This window comes from Lutjanus erythropterus, chromosome 1 (assembly GCF_056507025.1).
Source record: "Lutjanus erythropterus isolate fLutEry1 chromosome 1, fLutEry1.hap2, whole genome shotgun sequence".
Classification (NCBI taxonomy): domain Eukaryota; kingdom Metazoa; phylum Chordata; class Actinopteri; order Lutjaniformes; family Lutjanidae; genus Lutjanus; species Lutjanus erythropterus.
Genome location: NC_139317.1, coordinates 18560834 through 18581730, shown reverse-complemented (window position 1 = coordinate 18581730; position 20897 = coordinate 18560834). Strand labels below are relative to the sequence as shown.

The 20897-nt window shown below is 37.8% G+C and overlaps 1 protein-coding gene across 1 annotated transcript in view; it reads left to right on the top strand.

Moving 5' to 3' along the window:
• Nucleotides 1–2734: 2734 nt before the first annotated feature.
• Nucleotides 2735–20897, top strand: part of LOC146332803 (ephrin type-A receptor 6-like) — an 82237-nt gene continuing 64074 nt past the window's right edge. The window contains exons 1-2 of the mRNA XM_084715552.1: nt 2735–3270; nt 15195–15259. Coding sequence (XP_084571678.1) covers nt 3102–3270; nt 15195–15259 — 234 coding nt within the window. The 5' untranslated portion in view covers nt 2735–3101. The remainder of the gene's footprint in view (nt 3271–15194; nt 15260–20897) is intronic.

Here is a 20897-nt window from a genome sequence, read left to right as displayed (position 1 = left end):
TCCCAGTGGACCTCTATTAACAGTCACCTCCACTATTGTGTTACAGATTAAAGCTCACAGGCCATCAGTCAGGACAGGTAGAAGTGTTTGAAGCAAGGATGAAACCTCTCTGCAGCAGGACGTGCTTTAACCAAAAGCTCAATTACAAAGCGTTGACTGGGTCCATGTCTAATGAGCAGGTAGACACCGCGGGGACGTATCAACTGTAATCTGACATAAATATGAAATACGGAAATGTACACACAAGAAAATAAAAGGATTAAAATGGTAATCCTGTTGCCTCCGTGTTGTTTTATTTTGCTAAGATGACTCTGTGTGTGTATTTGCACTGCAATTTTCATCTGAATTTTTGTTTGTTTGTGCTTACTTCTTCTTCAAACAAGCTGCTGTTGCTGCTGATGGAATCATATGCATCACTTCAACTGCATGCAATACGTTAATTTTATTTCTCCACATAACCAAAACACCAGCTGTTTGCACACATAAACAACAGTATAAAAGTGAAATAAAAGTCTGAATAAAAAATGGAATCATGTTAATGAATCACTGTTGTGGTGCATCAATCTATGGCAGCCAGCAAGAGGAACACATTCACTCAAATTAACACTGTAAAAAAAACATACAAGAATTTAGTGAAATCAAATCATCTTTTCTCATTAACTTAACATAAACTATCCAGTGTGTATAAATATGAGTTTTCCAACTTGAAGACTTTTAACTTGAATGATGAGTTGGATATTGTACAGAGTTCAACTCATTAAAATACGTTTAGCTAGATTTCCCAGCATGCATTGTGTGAGAGCTGGAACTATATGATGAAAGTTTGCTGTGTCTCTTATTTATTTTACAATTAGCCATGGTTGTTTGTTTTAACAACACTGACAACACTGTGAATTGTGATGGAGGTTAGTATTTAATTCAGTCCCTGTCTTTTTATGCTGAAAATGTAATAAATTCACTGAAACAGTTTTACATTATTTTGTGTCAGTGCTGGAACAAAGTAGCTCCAACAGCAGCAGCTGCAGCTGTAAGTACTATTGTGAAATGAAGAACTGACTCTTCAAACTGAGAAAATATAAAAGTAAATCAAATTCGTTTGCAGTGTTGGTCAGAATAGTTGGTTCAACTTAATATCTTGAGCTTATCATGCAGTCGCTTTCATGTGTGGTCAACGGATCTGCAGCTCGCCTGCATTATGTCCCATCATCCCATTCTTTTGAACACAAAATCTCAAGAATACCTGGAGGGAATTTCTTCAAACTTGGCACAAATGACAAAATGAACCAATTATATTTTGGTGGGCACAGGTCAAAGGTCACTGTTACCACATTAAACACATTTTTGGCCATAACTCAAGAATTCATTCACTAATTGTAACAAGATTTCCCACAAACGCCTATCAGGATACTAGCACTGCTGGAAACTAGTTTCATGTAATTAATTTACAAAATAAATGTAATCCATCACAGTTATTGAGAAAAATATGTAATTTAGTTATAATTACTAATCAAAATAATGGTGATTTCAAATATTATTTTCAAATAGTGCACTTGTCTATTTGAACATGTTTTCTCAACTGAATTAATATCAAGTTTAAAAAAAAGTCAACTTTTTTAAAATTCAGTGAGCCTAAAATTTTAAGACTGACTTTTTTAAGTTAAATGCACAATGTGTACATTCTACTACTAGGGCTCTCTCTCATATTAAGACAATGACAAAAGACGTAGTTTGATGACATTGTGAAGTAGCGTGGAATCATGGGAGTTAAACAACCACCACAGGTGATGAAAGACTCAGGTAAAAATCATGTTCATGGATGATGTAAAATTAGAGTTTTATCCATGTTAGCCTACATTTAATCTCATGCACCAACTTCATATGTCATCCCATCATATCCAACGTATCCTGTACTTTCTTGTAAGTTATGGCTAGCTATAAAACAGCTATGAAAAAATGATCCGTTACCTGAATATGTTACAGATTGTTGGGAACATTTTGGGATAATGACAACTTATATAACTTCATAATTGCTCTAATATCTTAGACTTGTTTATTGCATGTTTATTTCAAGTATAACTTAATTAATATTAAGTTTATTTGACTAGAAAACTTGATATATTTTGAATCACTACAAAATTACCTCAACTTGTCTTTTCACGCAGCTTAAAAATTTTAAGGCAGTCCAGACACCTTTTTTTTTTTTAAGTTACAACTTTTTTTGTTCACAGTGAATGCACTGAACTCATAACAACATATAAATGTGAGTGTGTGTGTGTCTGTGTGTCATGCCTTAGATCAACTTATCTATTTGTCTGCTCGCCTTCCTCCCCTGCCACCAGAAATAGAAACTGCCCCAGACACATTACTATTCCTACAACATAATCCAATGCAGGTATAACCTACATCATAGCACAGGAGTGATACACGAGTTTAATAATGGCCTCATATTTCCTTCCATCTCCCCTGCGTCCCCCCCGGAATCAATAACGTCTGATGGAAACGACTGACCCGACCGCGCGTTTTACATGATGCAAAGTGAGAAATGAGCTGAAATATCGCCAAAAGACCGACTTATTTGGTCGCCCCTGGACTTGGCTCCTCAATATCTGCTTGTGGCATAAAAATCGGCTCCTCTGCCTGCGCCAGAGCATCCCTCCTATCCTGAGAGAAGAGAGACAGAGAGAGGAGGGAGATACACGCAGTGATACAGACACACAGTGAGGGATGCACTGGCTGAAAGTGAGGCGGGAAGTCCGGGGTTTCCCTCTTTTCCTCTCCCTCTTTTTAGGATAAAAACACTGAAAAGAGAAAGAGACTGACTTTACCACAAACACACATCGGAGAAGTTCGCTTTTGGACACTTTTGGGGATAGTCTGCACCTGCCGACGCCCGCGTTTTTAAGGGTTTCCAGACAACTCCTCCTCCATTTATTTATTTTTTAACTTGCTCCGGCTTCGCGTTTTCGTGCGCAATGGCTGGTCGTCTGTACCGTCTGTCTGCCCACATGGAGGGACTCGGGATGCTTGGCTGAAAAAATAACAAATAAGCAATAAACAACTCCTGTGGTGGCCGTCTGAGTCTGGATACTGGGACGTCTTTCATGAAACCTTCTTACCTTTCCATTTTTGGGGATCTATTCAGGAGTCTGTGCAGCGTTTTAGTTCCAAGCGCACTTGTGTCTGACTCAACGATGTGCTCCGGTGGGAAATACTGTGTGTTTTTGTTCCTGCTTGAAAGTATCCTGTCGGACCCGGGAACCACGAACCAAGGTGAGTATAAAGAGCTTCACTACATCTGAGAACAGGCTCAGAACAGGGTGGCTGCTCCAAATCTGACCACTTTAAAGTCTTTTCCCAACGAAACTGATTTTTCTGCTCTCCCTCACAAGCAAAACACAAGGTAACTTCATGTTTTTCAGTGCGTCTCATTTATTGTCAACCATTAAAATATTTTAAACCATTTATATAATAAGGACTGTAAAGAAAATACTGATGTTTAAAGAGTATGATGCCTTCAATTACCTAAAGTACAATGATGCTTTTCACAGGAGATTCCAGGCTATTTTGTATATTTGGACATTAGTTGTTTCAGTAGCAGAATTACATATCAGTGACTTAGTCCAGTTGTTTTGATATTTCTCTCCAGTGTCAGATTATTGGTTGGATTAAGATGTGTCAGTCTCAGCATGACAGCACTGTGGGTCTTGTGCAGAAAACACACAAACATGCATTTAAAGTCACAAAATGCATGAAAATGTTTCAGTTGGTCAGCTGAAGAGGTGACAGTCTGTCCCTATCATCCATCTTTGAAAGACTAAACATAGCAGTAAAAATGTTTTAGTTACTTCCTCAGCTCTTTTTAGAGGAGGTTAATCTGGCTCAGAATTCATCAAAAAGCATATACATGCACATGCACCCTCAAAATGCATATACATTTCTCTTGTAGAATAGAGTTTGGGTCTGAATGGGTCAAAAATGCACATTTACACGTGCATTTGAAGTCTAAAAATGCTTGTAAATTCTGATTTATTTGCTGAACCAAGAGATGTCGGTCTTGATTACTGTAAGATGTTCTTGTTGTCCTAGTCACTGCCACTGTATAGCACACAAAACTCATCTTTGAATCAACTAAACATAGCAGCAATAATGTTTGGATCAACTATTTTTTTAACTCTCTTTTAGAATAAAGATCTGGCTCTGAATTGATCCAAAAAATACACATTTATACACGCCAAAATGCAGGCAAATATTCAGTTTGTTGGCTGAACCAAAAGATGTCAGTCTTTGTTGCAGTAGATGTATCTGTTGTCTTCATCACTGATACTGTATTGTTTATACCACACAGACCTCTGAAAGACTGGCAGGGATAATAATATTTTGCTTACTTTTTATACCTCCTCTGTCTCAAAATACATTAACTTGGTACAAATTTGTGAGTACAAATTTAAAGATACATTCATAGCCTCAAAATGTGAACAGAATTGTCAATTTGCTGGTTGAACCAAGAGATGTCAGTCTCTATCTTTGACAGTGATAATCATATTTTAGTGACTTTAGTAAAGCAGTCTGTCTAAAACTATAAGACTCTGAATGTGTCAAAGAATATGTATTTATACATTTACAGTCTTAAAGTTCATGCAAAAATGTCAGTTTGATGCCTGAACCAAGAGTCAGTCTCTATCTTTGGCAGTGATGATCACGTTTTAGTGACTAAAAAGATACTTTGCATGAATCAGAAGATACATATTTATGCATTTACCGTTGCAAAAATTCTTGCAAAGATATCAGTTTGGTGCCTGACCCAAGAGATATCAGTCTTGGTTTTGGTAGAGGTATCTCTAACCCCAGTCACTGATGCTGTATAGCTTACAGTACACATCTTTGAAAGACTTTTTTAGGGCCTGACCAATGCTGGATTTTTGGGGCTGATGTCGATACAGAATTTGAAAATACTGATATCGATATATCGGCCAATATTCTTTATACTAAATTAATGTTATAGAGAATATAGAATATATAGTGTACATGAACAGCATTTTTTGCCGTGATCCAGTGGAGGCAGGATATTTTACAGTTGAACAAAAACCTTTTTGTCCAAAATAATGTCAGGGCATCGAACCAGTAAAGTGTACTACATTTGAATTAAGAAAGAGCAGGAAATATACATGAAATGCTGCCTATAAATCAAACAAATAAATCAATTTGCATTATGCTCTGTTTTGATATCGGCACATATTGGACAACATATGCCAATACATATAGACATATATGTTATAGGCCAATATCAGGTCGACAGTATCGGCCAACTGATATGTCAGTCAGGCTCTACTTTTTTTAATCCACTCAATCTTAAAAGTTTAAAGATAATACATATTTAAACACACTGACATCTTCAAAATAAGTGCATGAATGCCAATTTTTCCCCTGTTTTCAGTAGATATATCTGCAGTTTAACGTCTTACATATTTAAAAGACTAAACCTGAGGATGAACTCCTGCTTTAGTGCAGCTGCTTTGTCTGATAAAAGATGGATTTTCTCTGATTATATGATGAATGCACAGTGAAATGGACATTCACAGCATAAAAATGCAAAAAGTCGTACCTAGGTTCTGTGCGCTGTTGGGCCCACAGACAGGAGCTCCATCAGCCAAATTATGGAGGAGGCTCTGACATTACTTCACCTCTAAAATCTGAGTGTACAGAACATTGCCATAGCTATAGGGACCACCGAGTGTTACAGTGGATGTCAGCCTCTGGCACACTGTGTCAGCTATACTGATGCAGCCTATTTTTGCCTCCCTGTCGTCTATGATGAGTTCACACAACATTCATAGATGGAAATATAACAGATATTGGTCCAAGAGGATTTGTCACAGACAACTGTGTTATGTTTACTCGAAGAAACGAGTGAGTTTTATTATGCTGGGCGAGTGGTTGAGACTAATAATTTCAGACTTTGTTTCCCGTCACATGGGCATTGTGCACAGTCAAATATGTTTGAGAAACACAGCACATGATAATGTTATCTCCCCTCAGCTGTACTCATAAGTCAAATAGGTAAATGGTTGCCATAATGTAATTGGTTCTTGACATCTTCCATTTCACACGTTTGCAGAGGTCAGTTTAATATTCCCTCCTGAATGTTTAATGTTTAGGATACACATATTCAGAGACGACAGGAGCCCTCTCACTACCCAAATGTCAAAGTCTCCTTCACTTCATTTTTCTGTGTGTCTAGTGTGTGTGTGTGCTCAGCTTTCCCCACAGGATGCCTGTCTGCCTGTGGTGGTGACAGGCTTGAAGGGGAGGGGATTCACTGCACAGGAGAAACTTGAAAAAAAAAACATAACGTGAGGAGTTTAAAATGTAGTGAGAAGAAGCTAATATATGTTTGCCAGCAGCAATTTATCAGAGCGAGGTTTTCTAATGAATGTGAATCACTTGAATGTGTATGTCCTTTCTGGAGTAAAAGAAAGTAAAAGAGATTAGATGTAGTCTTAATATAACGGGGTATTTATTGGTCATTTATCTGTTTTGTGGTCAATATGAGGGTAAGTTTGTATGAATAAATTCCAAAATTATGGCTATGTGATGTCTGACATAACATTAACCTTTTTCTAAGCTCCCACCCCCTACAGTAACTGTTTCTATACAGCTGTCAAACTTTATACTCTGCAGTTTACAATGATAACGGTGGCAGATTTACCACTCGAAATTCTTAGTAATACTTGAAACAATCACTTCTTCATTTCATACAGAGGTAGAGAAAAGCAGGCTTCTGTTTTCTAGTCGGTGACTGACAATTTCGCAGACTAAAATGACAACCGTCACTGGCAGACCTTATTGGCTGGTGCCATATCTAATGAAGTTAACATTGGCTTCATGATTTGTTTGAAAATTCTGTCACTCGTTGATTTTTTGATATTTTGATCCGACTGGTTTCTAAAGGAAGATCTTGTAAAATGTGTGCTTGATGGCTACGTACATGTGTGCTAAAAAAAAAGTGAGGCTAAAGCTACATGTCTGGTGCTGTGCTATTGTTATAACGGCACATTATTCCGAAACCACAGTAGTCCGAAAAATGTCACTTTGGACTGGAAGCCAATTTGTATGACAGCCTGTTTCTCCAAAAATGAAAGCTTATTGCTCCAGAAATACTCAAACTCCCTGCAGTTGTTAGTTCAGTGACTGCCAGCTGTGTCCATGCTGCTGAACTTGTGCTTAATAGGTTATCGCTCTGGTCTTACACCAAACAACATTTTAAGCGATTTTTCTGTTGCAGACCATTTACCAATGTTTGAATAAAATCATGAAAGTGACATAAAATGTAGGGATGCTTAGCTTAGTTATTTGACATTTCAAACAGTATCATTTTACTTTTAATGTTGAAAGAGAACAGACTAACCAGTGAGCAAAACACTATTACCATAATGTCCTCAAATTCAATAAAGAGTGGGATGGAGCTGTTAATATCTCTAAAAGCATCTGAGGCTGACTCCCCAGCCCATTCTTATTCCCTAATTGTCAAATACAGATGCTTTTCATACCTTTCTGCATCTGTATGAGAGACACCGAGCTTTCAAAAAAGTTTAAAGTAAACCCATCCGCATCAGGTGAAGGGGGAGATACTCTGCGAATGGAGGCGGTAGATGGATGGGTCAAACAAAATCAAAACTTTTAACGTATTCTAAAGTTCTAAGTTACATGATGTCACAGGTGTAACATATGATGTGATGTATGTAACTTATTTTAACCCAGTAAATGAAATGAAACATAGTTGTTTTAACCCAAATCAAATTGCTAATCATATAATCACATGTTACAGATGTTTGTGCATCAGTAGGAGATGCCAAGAGGTGTGACGAAGACCACAGTATTTCAGCAAGCTGGGATGAGGAGGGGCTGAGCTCCTACCAGTGAGGAAATAGCCCACCGGGTGGTGCATGTTAAAATGGGGTTAGCTAATAATGTGCTCTTTGGCTTGGTTAATATTTGATAGGTATTACAGCTAGTAAGCAAGTTAACTAGACATGCTAATGTTAGCAGCTTATTAGAGTGGATAAATACTGTTTAATCCATCTTTACACTTTTTTATTTTGTCACTTTGGTTTTGAAAAGACTGAAAAAAAGGGCACCGCGCTCCAAACACTGTTAAATAGACTTGTTCTGCCAACTTCCGTTTGCAAAGCCACAGTCTGACAGCAGCTGTTCGGGGTACAGGTTTATTGAACCGTCAACAGGGTATTTGTCTACAGGCAAAAAAAATCTAAAAGGTATACGGTTTACTGTCAAGCAAATTATATAATTTAAGATGCTGTAACTAGTAAATATTTTCATATTTTATCTTGATAAATGGCTCACACACTAACATTCATTATAATCACTGGGTCTGACACGTCTGTAACCATTTCATCCCGACACAACAGTAACATTCAGTCAGATGCTCTGTCTTCCTCTGTAAATATAGAGCTACAACATCGTCTGTGTCACGATCAGTGAATTAGCTGCTGCTGTCCACTTCTATTATCATCTCATATAGAAAATAATGATTCTCCCTCTCTCAATGGCTTTCTGAAACCACATACTGGAAACTGGAAAAAAATAAATAAATACAAGGGCCCTTATAGAAATGCCTTTCTCTCTGGACCATCTCAGCCAAGGGCTTGTCTACTTGAATATCCTCAGCCAAATACGTATGTTATCGAAGATTCTAACTTAATGTCAAACTTTTGAGTCAGTGAGCCCCTTGCAGGGAAGATATATATGAAACTTTTACCATTCTGCTCAAGGCCAAATATACAGCAAATTTCTGAAACCTACAATAAAAGTCAATGAATAGTTACCAATGAAGACATCTGCGTAAATGTACAATAGGTAGGTGGCACTTTTTATAGTAAAATGACATGTGGTGCCACTGACTGAAGTCCATGCACCTGGTGAACAACAGACAATAAAGATTTTTGTCTTATTTACTAAGAGTTGTGGTAATCATAGGTCAAAGACAACATAACAACATAGCAAGGGAAAATATAGAAGCATTTCTGCAGTACACCAATCTGTATTATGATGAACAGTTATTTATTTAATTACTGGGAATTTGGTGAGAAAACTGATGCCATTCTCAAGTCTGTACGGAAAATATTAAGCTGGAGCCAGGAGATAATTAGCTTAGCTTAGCATAAAAACTTGAAGTAGGAGGAAACGGCTCGCAAAAACTTGAAAATCCGTTTGTCGGCATATCTTAAGCTCACTAATTAACATGTTATATCTTGTTTGTTTAATTTGTACACAAACAGAAATGTAAAAAGAGACAATTTGTGCTTTCACAGGAAGGCTGGGAAAAGCCAGTAAGCATATTTCCCAGAATATCAATTTATTCCATCGAGATGGCAAAAAAAATTAAATCACCACAAAAAATATGCAGTATATTTACTGCTTTATTTTAAGTTCTTTAGATTTTACAGTTAATTAAAGGGGCCCAGTGGAGTTTAACTTAAGTTATATTTTTATTCAGTGTTACTCACAAAAACTTAGTAGTAGTGTGTGTCTTCCTTTGTCACATCATGTGCATCCTCATGTTCATGTCAGAGAAATAAAACAGGGACCAACTGATATACAAACAGCTCAGTATAGCTGTTAGAGGTCAAAAACTCCACAAGGAACCTTTGAGATGAAACTGTTTATAACATAGTGCCTGCAGTGTAAACCTTGTAAACACATACACACCCGACATGTCAGGAGGAAAAGTAAGGATGCAGCTATGCCTCCATAAAGAATGTATCGCACACAGAAGTAGGATTCAATAATCACATCACTGATCCGGTGATGTAGTTTGTTGCTTTATTTTACACTTAGCGATCCCATCTTCATTCATTACATTTTGATATTAACCATGATGCCTGTAATCAGTGTCAGATGCTATGTATGTTTAGACTGTTTTTAATCTCTGTTCACTGATATATCTGAATATGAATGCAGAATCTGTATGCAAGGGACAAGATTTTGGTATCAGTGGCATTTTGGTTTCCACTAGAGCCTGACCAGTACTGGATCTGTTTTTTTTACAAATGTAAAACCCAAAACAACATTAAGGTAGTGAAACCGTAAACTTTCACTTGTATTTTTATTAATTGTTTAAGTGAATATAAATACAAATAGAAAAACTTAAATTAAGAAAAAAGTTAACATATATATGAAATGCTACCTATAACATAATGATGAAAAAAACTAAATACAGACTGATCAATAATCCAATCAATCAATATATCTGACTGACTCCAGTTTCCGTTTATTGTCTGTTTGTAGGAGGAGTGGTACTGACCAATCATGTTTGAGCAGGCTTTGGTTGCGTGCAGGTAAAAAGTCCCGGAACAAACTGGCCGTTGTCCGACTAAAATTTAGATTTTTACTAGATTTTTTTAAAGAATTATCCAGATGCAGGTATCTGTTTGTGAAGATTAGTCTCCGACTCCATTCTCACGTCTCAAGCTGCTAATCAGACTGTAAACAATGACATGGTGCACAGAAGTGGAAGCCTTGGCTCGGATATCTGTTATCTGTTATCCATTACCTGTTATCTGTTATCCGCTGGCTACACCTGAAGTCCTGAAACACTGACTGCTGCCAAGATTGTTCCGAGATTGAACTGTTGTACAGTTTGGTGCAAAATGAGGCCTAAACGAGCACAGTTAATAAGATTAATACCTCTGATTTACAGCAGAGTTATCACATCATGATTGTTTCTGTGTTTTAGTGAGCTTTTGTATGTGTTTATTGTCTTTCTGTACACAGTAACATAGTACAAATATCTACTGCTATAAACACACACGTGTACAGATAAAGTACCATAACACTAATGCTGTAAAACACCATAAAATAAATTAAGAGAGAGTAAGAGAAACAAAAAATAGGAGAAATTAAGTCTTTAAAAAAAAGGGGGGGGGGGGGGGGGGCACATTTATATATAATGTTTATAATTTACACTGGATCAAAATAAAATTACATTTTCGGTTAGCTTTTAACCGGGTAGTAACACAGTATGTCACAGCTGAGCTGCTAATGATGAGAGTCTCAGTGCTGAAAGCTACAGATTTAAACTGTGACACTAATGATTCAATGCACTCAGCTCAGCTTTAGGATTCAGTGTTAAAAATGCGTTCGTTCACATACTGAACACCCTGCCATATTGGCCCAAGTGTATCACCGACACGCCACAAGAGAAATTGAGGGAATTTACTGCTATTTAGACGATTTGTGCCCACATTATTTTCTAGAATGTGATAACTTCCCTGTGGTCAGGAAAACTTTAAAAGGACAGTTGCAGATTATTATGCTTCCAGACACAATACCCAGACAAGAGTAATGTGATTTAGCCTCCTGATAAGTAGTACTCGTCGGCATACGTTAGTGTGTGTGTGTGTGTGTGTGTGTGTGTGTGTGTGTGTGTGTGTGTGTGTGTGTGTGGGTGTGTGTGCTTTGAGTGAGAAAATCTATGTATCAAATTCAGCAGCATTGTGGTCTCAGGTCATCTGTTATTTCCTGTCTCCAAAGGTAGATGCAGGAATTTAATTATTGTATGACTACATTACTGTGAATGTATGTTTGTGCGTGTGTGTGTGTGTGTGTGTGTGTGTGTGTGTGTGTGTGTGTGTGTGTGTGTGTGTGTGTGTGTGACAGTGAGGGTGGTTGGTGGAAAAAGTTTGCTGCTGTCAAGCATGGTATAGAACATTGCTCATGATTATGAAGGATTGTTTTTCTAGTTTAGTCAAAAATCAATATCTCTCTGTCTCTCCTGGTCTGTCTCACCGACTCCCTCCCTCCTCCTCTCACTATGTCCTCCTTTCAAACAGAGGCAAGGCCATCTTATTATAATTCAGCCCTTAATTACCAGCAGGGGATCAAGGCTAAATGAAGTCTCTGTAAATACTGAAGCGGTTCATTTAGTCTCACCAAAGTGTATCTTCTCCAGTTATCTAACTTGTTCTTAAAACAGTGGCAACCCCATTAAATTAGTCGAGATTTGGCAAAGTCCGCTGTACACTGGAGTGACAGGTCGTCAGAGGATGTGACTCTGTGGTCTGTAATGTCGACCACTGAAGTGGGACGCACTTTATTGATAGAGATTGTAATTAACTGGCTGTGTGGAGACAAAGGAAATTGCACATTCATCATATCAAATTGACTCAGGGGGCTTAGCAAGGGCCAGATAATGACTCTTTTCATGCCTGAGCCGTGACCGGAGTGCAGACAGCTTGAGATTGTTACACTTGTATGTACACAGTGTGGTCATGGACGCTCACAAAGAAAGATAGTTGTTAACATGCTCACACAAAAAACACCATTAGAGATGCTGTGTTTGACAGCTTACTTGATGCCTCTTTGTCTGCGGTGGTTATTTTCCACTAATGCACACTAGACTGGATAAAATGAGAAATGCCCCAAAGTCTGACGGGTCAGCCATTGTTGGGCTGATATTGTGCAGTCTGACTTGGATATAAGGCAGACATATATGAACTAGGGTTGGACGATTTCTTAAAATATCCAAGCACCATCCACTGTCAACGCAGCAACCGGCGACTGCCGATATATTCATGCAGATGTCTTTGTGTCACCCTGCTAGAAGTCTCTCTCACATTAAAACAATAACAAAAGATGTAGTTTGATGAGATATCTGACCTGTCTCAGGAAGACATCATGCTCCTTCCTAACTTTTGTCCTCACTCTATTGTATCTGATGTATCCTGCATTTCACTGGAAGCAGCTAGCTGACAATGGCTAGTAGGAAAAACACCATTACATTGAATAAACAACATTTTTCTCTGGGTTTGACCATTGTTGACATCTGGGGTAAGGTTTTTACGCAGGTCAACAAAATATTTAACCCATGTCTGGTGTTTTTAGACATTTTAATGTGGAAATGCTTAATTCAATTCAGGTTTCTCTCTTTAACTTGGCTAAGACAAGCAGATTGCCTTATCATCACATTGCAAAACACAATTAATTCAAGCCTGACAGGCAGAAACAAAATAAAACTATTAATATTAATATTTGATGCCATTTTTGATACCACAGGAAAAATTGTCTCAACATTGCGGGCATAAAATTTTAGATTTTTATTAAAAGATATGTATAACAAGTCTGTAACTTGACTATGGATACAGCAAATGAGAGGAGTGATGGGAAGAAGACAGCGCTATGAGTAAATAAGAGGAGGAGGGACTATGTGGGTACTGCAGTGGTGTGTGTCAGAAGAGAGAGCAAGAAAGTGCAGCTGGTACCTCAGCACCGATACTGTAAAAAAATTGTATTTAAAGCATTTCAGATATTGAGTATGGATATTTATCAATGTATTTATATTTCTGGTGATACTATTTTGTAAGTCTTTACACTTGGACCGACTCTTTGGCTGGTTTGGTCAAAATAAATCCTTAATTCACCACGTTAGATGTGAAAATATGCTGCCTGTACTGGCTGTTTTCCTCTCACTCATTCTTGTGTTCTGTGGGAGTATACAGTAACACTCATTCAGACCAGTAAATAACCAAAAAAATAAAAATTGCCTGCCAAAAAAAAAACAAAACAACTGACAATGGACACAGCCAATCGCCAAAAAGTAGCCAGAACTCTTCCAGTTGTCTAACTTGAATGTGAACACACACCTAAACTGAACGTATGGTTGCATTAATCATGAATTTCCCTCATTATGAAATTATGAGATCCCTCCCTCCAACTGTCTTGGTCTGTTGGTCCATCAGTCTGTACCTTCCACATAAAACTGTCCATGTGTTTATTTGTTTACATTCGTGGGAATAATCTCCCCACTGTGATTTTCTATTTACAGAACAATGAGGCCAGGATCATTGTATGCATCATGGGTTCACTAATCCATACATTGTTCTACGTACCCCCACTGCTCCAGATGATGCTTTTTAAAATTCCCACTGTCTACAATGTCTGTGCATGTCAAAACTGGTATAGTCACGTTTGGAAAAAGACTGTAAATAGGGCACGGTTAGAGTCAGGCCACTAAAACACGTTCAGTAAGCTTAAGATATTTAGTTGAGCCAACGACTGTTCAGCCACACTGACGAACATTACAAACATTACACGAGCAAATTTGATTTCCTTTTATATTTTCTCATTTTGAAGAGTCAGCTCTTCATTTTACACAAACAACCTCCAGCTGCAGCTGTGCAAAGTGTAGCGGGCAGGGACTGAATTCAATACTAACCTTCATCACGGTTCAATGTGTTTTCATTATTGTGATGTTTGGCCCAGATTATCTGGTAATGTGAGGGGTTTACAGATCAATTTCTCCATTTTTTTTTGAAAAGCCTGTTCATTGGATTTTTTTAAGGACCGGTAATGGCAGCACTCTATGAGACACAAAGAAAACACAAGACACCAAGAAAAGGACCTTATCACCTCATGTCAAGCAGATGAGGCATAACAGTCAGTTCACTTCTGTTTGGTTGACAACTTGAATAAATAAAACTTGTATATTTATGTTAACTTAATGAGAAAATATTATTTGGTTCCCTTGAATGCCTGCATATGTTTTTTTTTTTTTTTTCAGTGACTAGAGGTGTAATTATTGAGAATACTGGGCTGAGCTGTCAAGTGACAGACTGACATCAAGTGAGAAACTTCAGTCGACTTTAAAGAGTGTGAAACAATGTGGTCACCGTTCATAAAGTTTGCCAATTAATTCACAGTTTGGCAGTCAAATATAGAAAGTTTCCTTCCGTCTGTCCCCTTTATTCATCTTTGGCTCATCTTTGATGTCATGCAGCACAGAAAACTCCTGACCTCTGAGAAGGAGAGTACTAATCTTCCAGACTTCACCTAGACGGAGGGCGGATCTGTGTTAGTGCTGCTGTTGTCCAGGACTTTCCTAAGAGCTGTTATTTCATACGTGGTTGAATCTGATAAGGGCTTTACAGCTCTGTCAGCTGCTCATTGACAGCTTGATAACTATTGTCTGCTCTCTTCCTATTTTGTCACCTCCATTTCTCTTCTTTTTAAATTCACTGTCCAACCTCTCTGGCACTCTCTCTCTCCTACCCTCTCTGCTCTCTGCTGTCACTCTCTGTGTGCTTGTACTGTCGTGCTTTCACTCCTCCAACTTTTCTCCTCCATTTTACATGACTTTCTTTCTTTTTTCACCACCCCGCTCTCTCTCTCTCTCTCTCTAGTGGTTCTGTTGGACACCACGACAGTGCTAGGAGAACTGGACTGGAAGACATATCCTGTCAATGGGGTGAGTGACATTAGCATTTCTTTAAATGAGAATATTCACTGTTAAGAATATTTTCTGCACTGGATATAACCAGTCAAACAAGTGAGCAAATGGAATAAAATACATGAAGAATGTAACAAAACATGATTTTAATACCACATTATTATTGCAATATATACATGTCATTTTTACTGCAAATTTGACAGTGTTTGAAATGTGTTTGTTATAACATTTTGACATTAAGCAAACCAATAATGTCTTGTCATGACAGCTTAACATTATCAAACTTAAAGAAACTGTTTAGCTTTATGTTTTAAAATGACATTAAACTGTCATATGTGGTTGGTTTTGGTCATAAGACCATTATAAGTGTGAAATAAAATCAGTAACAGTAACTCAGTTCAGTTTGCGGTGGTTTATGATGATGTTTACCATTTTAAGTGTGTTATAAATATTTTCCTTTACCTCAATTCAAGTGGAGCATTTTGGACCTCTCATTATGATGTTGTTAAGTTTTATTACACTGTCCAATGCTTTGTGACAGTGTCATGAATACCTTCATGGACTAGATAGACAGAGTTGATGGACGGATAGCAGTTAGCTAGTTTACTTGTTGCTAAAGTAGGCTGCTGTCTGCTGTTATCTGTAGCTTAAACATTTCATAAAGACTCCTTTATGTTAATGACAGGTGTTGACAGGCTTATGCACACCTATGTGTTTTATAGCTCTGACCCACACATCCATATACAGATACACAGCATTTCAAAAACAGAACCATTAAGCCAAGTCAAGGTTTTTCTTGTGCTAAAGTCAAATACAGACAGTACCTTGGGTATTAATAAAGTAGACGTAACAGGTGATGTATGTTGCATGCCAGTCTTTCTGACAGTAGTCAGAACAGCGTGTGGTCCAGTGTCTGTATGTCTATAAACTGGGTTAAATGTGGTTGAAAAGTGGACATTTAAAAAAAATGTCTAGGCTACAACAATGCTATATTTTGACATGTGGTACCTGCTTCACATCAGTCTGCCAAGTCACATGGACTGAATTATTATGTGCATGTAGAATATGTGCAGCATTGATGTTTGGTGTCTCGGCTCTGACCTCACCAACACAAGCAGGCACTAAGCACAGCACAGCAGGGAGTGAGGAACGAACTTACCCCCCAGGGGAAGGTAGACACAGAGGCTACAGGTGGATGCGAGGGCGGAGGCGGGGCTTTTGAAATGCCTTGTGAACAGTGGCAGCTGTTGCAGTGAGTGACAGCAGAGGTTTCAGGCGAACAGTGTGGCAGCTGAAAAAGAGTTAGCAGAGTGCTGACAGCTTATGCACACCGACATGATCGAAAGGGTGTGTTTATTGTAATATATGATGCAGTGAAAGTGGTTGAAATGGTTATACAACGGGTTGCTCCGACCAAGCAATCTGATTGGTCAGCTACACATTTAGAACACGCTCAAGTCAGCGTTACAGCATACTGTGCTCTGTTGCATATATTACTCAGAGGGGGTGTGATTTTTAAACATTTTTATTCATTAAAATAATTACACACCACAGTGGGCCTATATAGACTATGACCTCCTGTTAGGATATTTCTGTCAGCTGTTTTAATAACATTTATAGAATAATTAAATCAACTTTCTGCATTAAATATCATTTATAGTGCTGTTAGATTGTTGCAGACTGCCCCTTTAACACAAGTGTGGCCTTCCTTGTGAGTGACAAGCTGGAGAGAAACTGTTAAACTAAAAAAAAAAAAAAAATTGTTTTTAAAAAACTAACCACCAACAAGTATGGAACATGGGAATTTTGGAACTCTTTTGAATTTTGGACCACAATGCTCTGGTGTTATTGGAAATGTTTGGATCACATGGAAACTCACTTCAACATCATCTTCCAGCTGTGCCAGTAAGTCTGTGACAGGTGCAACTAGCTTAAAATAGTTCATGGACATATTGGCTAAATGTGAAATGTAGTTTTTTCAGATTATATCTTCAGTTACAACTAGCAAAGCAGTTTTTAGTGGGTGTGTATATGTGGTTTTTATTCACTCTGGGAAATCCCACAATCTCTAGAAAGCATTAACGTTAGCTCATGTTGGCTGGCTGACTCAACAGGGACTTAAAAAACGCCTGTGTTGCTAGGTTTTTATTACCTACTTACTGGAGTAGCAAACTAGGTCTCATTATATAGGAGTTCTACTGACGTGACAGATTTTTTTCCAGTTAATAGTCAGACCCCATGTGTCTCCAAGGAAACAGAGATTAAACTAGCCGAAAGTGTTTTTTTTGTTTTGAGAGCAAATTGTCCCATAATATGAATACATACAACTTTGAGTGATGCTTACAGAACTTTTAAGCCAAATTTATCCCAGCTTTAACCCAGACATGATGTCTTTTCAACACAGTGATGCTCACTGGGTAATCTTGCAGAGGTCTGGCAGTAAGCAGAGTTGAGCGAGTACTCAGCTGAAAGAAGTATCAGGTATGGATAATGTGCGTTTTCTGATTTTCAAATAAATAGTAAATACAGTAACTTCTGATCAATAACTTTCAGGCTTAAATTATTCTTTCAAATTAGCCCTGCCCACCGCCGACTCCCAGTACAGATAAACACAGATAATTTAGATGGTTGAACAGATACAACGTTGTTTGGACCATTTTTGGGATGTGCTGTTGTTATATCAGTGCGAGTTCTAGGTGAACTTGTGTCCCCAACCATAGAAGCAACTGGGGCTGCCATTTCTTTAAGTGTTGTGTTTGCGCTGGAGAAAAAAAACACAGAAACACAGACACATCATTATGTTGGTTTTCTGAAAGCAGAATGTGTGATCCTGCTTTTTTGAAGAGAGACAGGGATACTGAGGCATGTAAAGACCATTTAATGTCCAGCTTCGGGATTTCTGATGGCTGTCTGAGCATCCACATCTTTGACTCGACTGACAGAGTAATTAGCCAGAGAAACAAACAAAATGATTAACAATGATGGTTAGCTATGTCACGGTGTACGTGATGATGCGGGTAAAAATCTGACACCAGAGGAGGAGATGCTGCATTTCATGCGTCACCCTCATCCTGCTAATACCTCAAAATTTTACTTGAGTACATCCATTTTCTGTTCCTTTACATGCAGCCTCCACTACATTTCAGACCGTTTCTGCTCCATGACAATAATTTGACAGATGTAGTTAACATTTAGTTTACACATTCTACTTAACATTAAAAAAAACATATGATAAGCTAATAAAATACACAATGTTAAGATAAAACCTGTGCTTATGACCCCTCACAGAAAAAAAAAATCTGTCTGGCTGGGTCTCCTTGTCATATTTTAGATGTTTGTGAGCTGTTAGAAATTCAACCATAGAGATATTTTCCCTTTAAACCTCTCAAATGGTTTTAACATAAAGGATAAAAATCAGAAAATGAATACAAATCTTTGTGGCAGAACTAAATATTTTGTTCTTTTCTTTCCCAATAATCATTCAATCACAGATTTATCTGACCTGACTGAATCTACATTAGATAAACTAGCTCCTTCTCATCCAACTACAACAGTAAAATGCTGCTTACACATTATTGCATCAGTATTAAAAATCTAAAAATGTCATAATATATCAGCCACAGGGATTACTTTACTGCAGTGAGAAGAATTATGTTTAATTTTGATAAAGAAAAAATTCAGTGCAGACAGACTTTTATTTGTAATGGAATATTTTACACTCTCGCACTCTGGTATTTTTTACTTAAGTATCTGAGTTTGGGTTGGTTTAATATTTATTATTTATTTGTCTGGAACAGCAGACTCAGACAGTTCAGAAATAACAGACCCAGAGGATGTTGAGGAGCTGATTCCACGCCTCCACAGACAGTGATCAGAAACTTGGATAACGTCATAATCACGCAATCAGGGATTTAAATAACTGGGTTACTCTGCCTTATATAAACATTGTATATTAATCATGATTAATGGCAAGATTGAGTCATAACTGTGTGGATTTCCACTAGTTTCTTAAAAAGACTGTTCAACCCAAAATTAAAAAATACGCATTTGGCCATAGAAATGTCAGCCTTCGACTGCAGAACCTCCCCCTTACGTCAGGCTCGGGGGATTGTTGCAACATGAACCTGTTCTCTTGTAACCCTGTATTCACTGGTGCATCGCTACTAACTGTGCTGTAGCTGCAATTATCCAGTTAACTCCGTTACTGGTCCGTTACACAACTGGGGCACAGCCTCCAACATGTTGATAAGTCTGTGAGTATTTGTTTTTTGTGAAGCTGGAAGTTATTTATTCCCATGTTTTGAACAACATCTTTTGAAAATGTACTAGTAGACACATTCAGAGTTTTTACCCTTTTTACCATTAGTATTTACAGGCGGCTTGCTTCATGACACACACACACACACACACACACACACACACACACACACACACACACACATATACATATATATAAATAATTAAATTAGACTTTAAATTTGTAATGAACAGATGAACATTAACCCCTCTGACAGCAGGTCATGTCTTATTACAGCTTTTAAAGGTACTATATCAGGCAATTTACATGTATTAATCGCTTTGTATTAAAAAAATGTGAACTGCTCGTAATGTAACTTAAATCATGAAACCCTCCATGATTAACAGCCTGTAGACTGATTGATGTTTTGGCCGATGCCCAGGATGTTCACTCGTGCCTATGGAACGCAAACATGTGCTCCAGCAACAAAATCTTTTTTTTTTTAACCTTTATTCAACCAAGATGCTCCTTCAGTCAATAAAAACACACTTAAGTGTAATGTTCCTGCTATATCAAGTTCTTCTTCATGTGCATCCACTTATTTCAACTCTATTCGCAAACAAAGCACACTTAACTTCAAATAAAATATGAAAAAGAATTCACCACAGCACTCTGAGAGTTCAGTAGGACCATTTCTGGAACATAAAGGCAGAATAAATCTAAAACAATAGTCTCTGGTTGTCTCCACTGGTGTTTTTTATACGACAGTGTTTACATGCAGTGAATGCAGATTTGATCAAGCCTTTAAAATATCTAGAGATTAAACTAATTTAATTGTAGCATAAAATTCTTGCATGGCTCAGCCTGAAGGGGAAGTGCTGCAGATTTCATTCTTACAAATGGGACTGAGCAACAATAGTTTTTCCGTCGTGTCGTGTCTAATTCGGGACACAAGGAGGTAGCGGGACTGTTTGTGCTTCCAGGCTATTATTAAAAGTGTAATAAATCCTTTGGAGCAAAACCAATAAATAGAAACAAAATACTGAGATATTTTCGGGGCCATATACCAATATTGAAACAGCTTCTCCTCCCCTCCACACAGCCTGAACAGGTTTTTTGCTATGGGGAGCAACTACGCCATTAATTGGTTGAACAAAAACACAACGGCACCTCCCAGATTCACATCAGATCAATAATTCATTACAACTACAGAGATTTAATGATATTTTCATAACACCTCTCCCTCTCTCTTCCCTTTAGTCTGACAATGACAGATTGTCTTGTTTTAATCATAACCTCACACCTCTTAGCCAGGTTGAGCGCCTCCACCAGTGTTGTTAATGCAACACTATCTGTCTGTGCAGTGTAGGTACATGTGTATGTGTGTTTCCTCAGTGGTCTCATGTCTTGTTCAACATT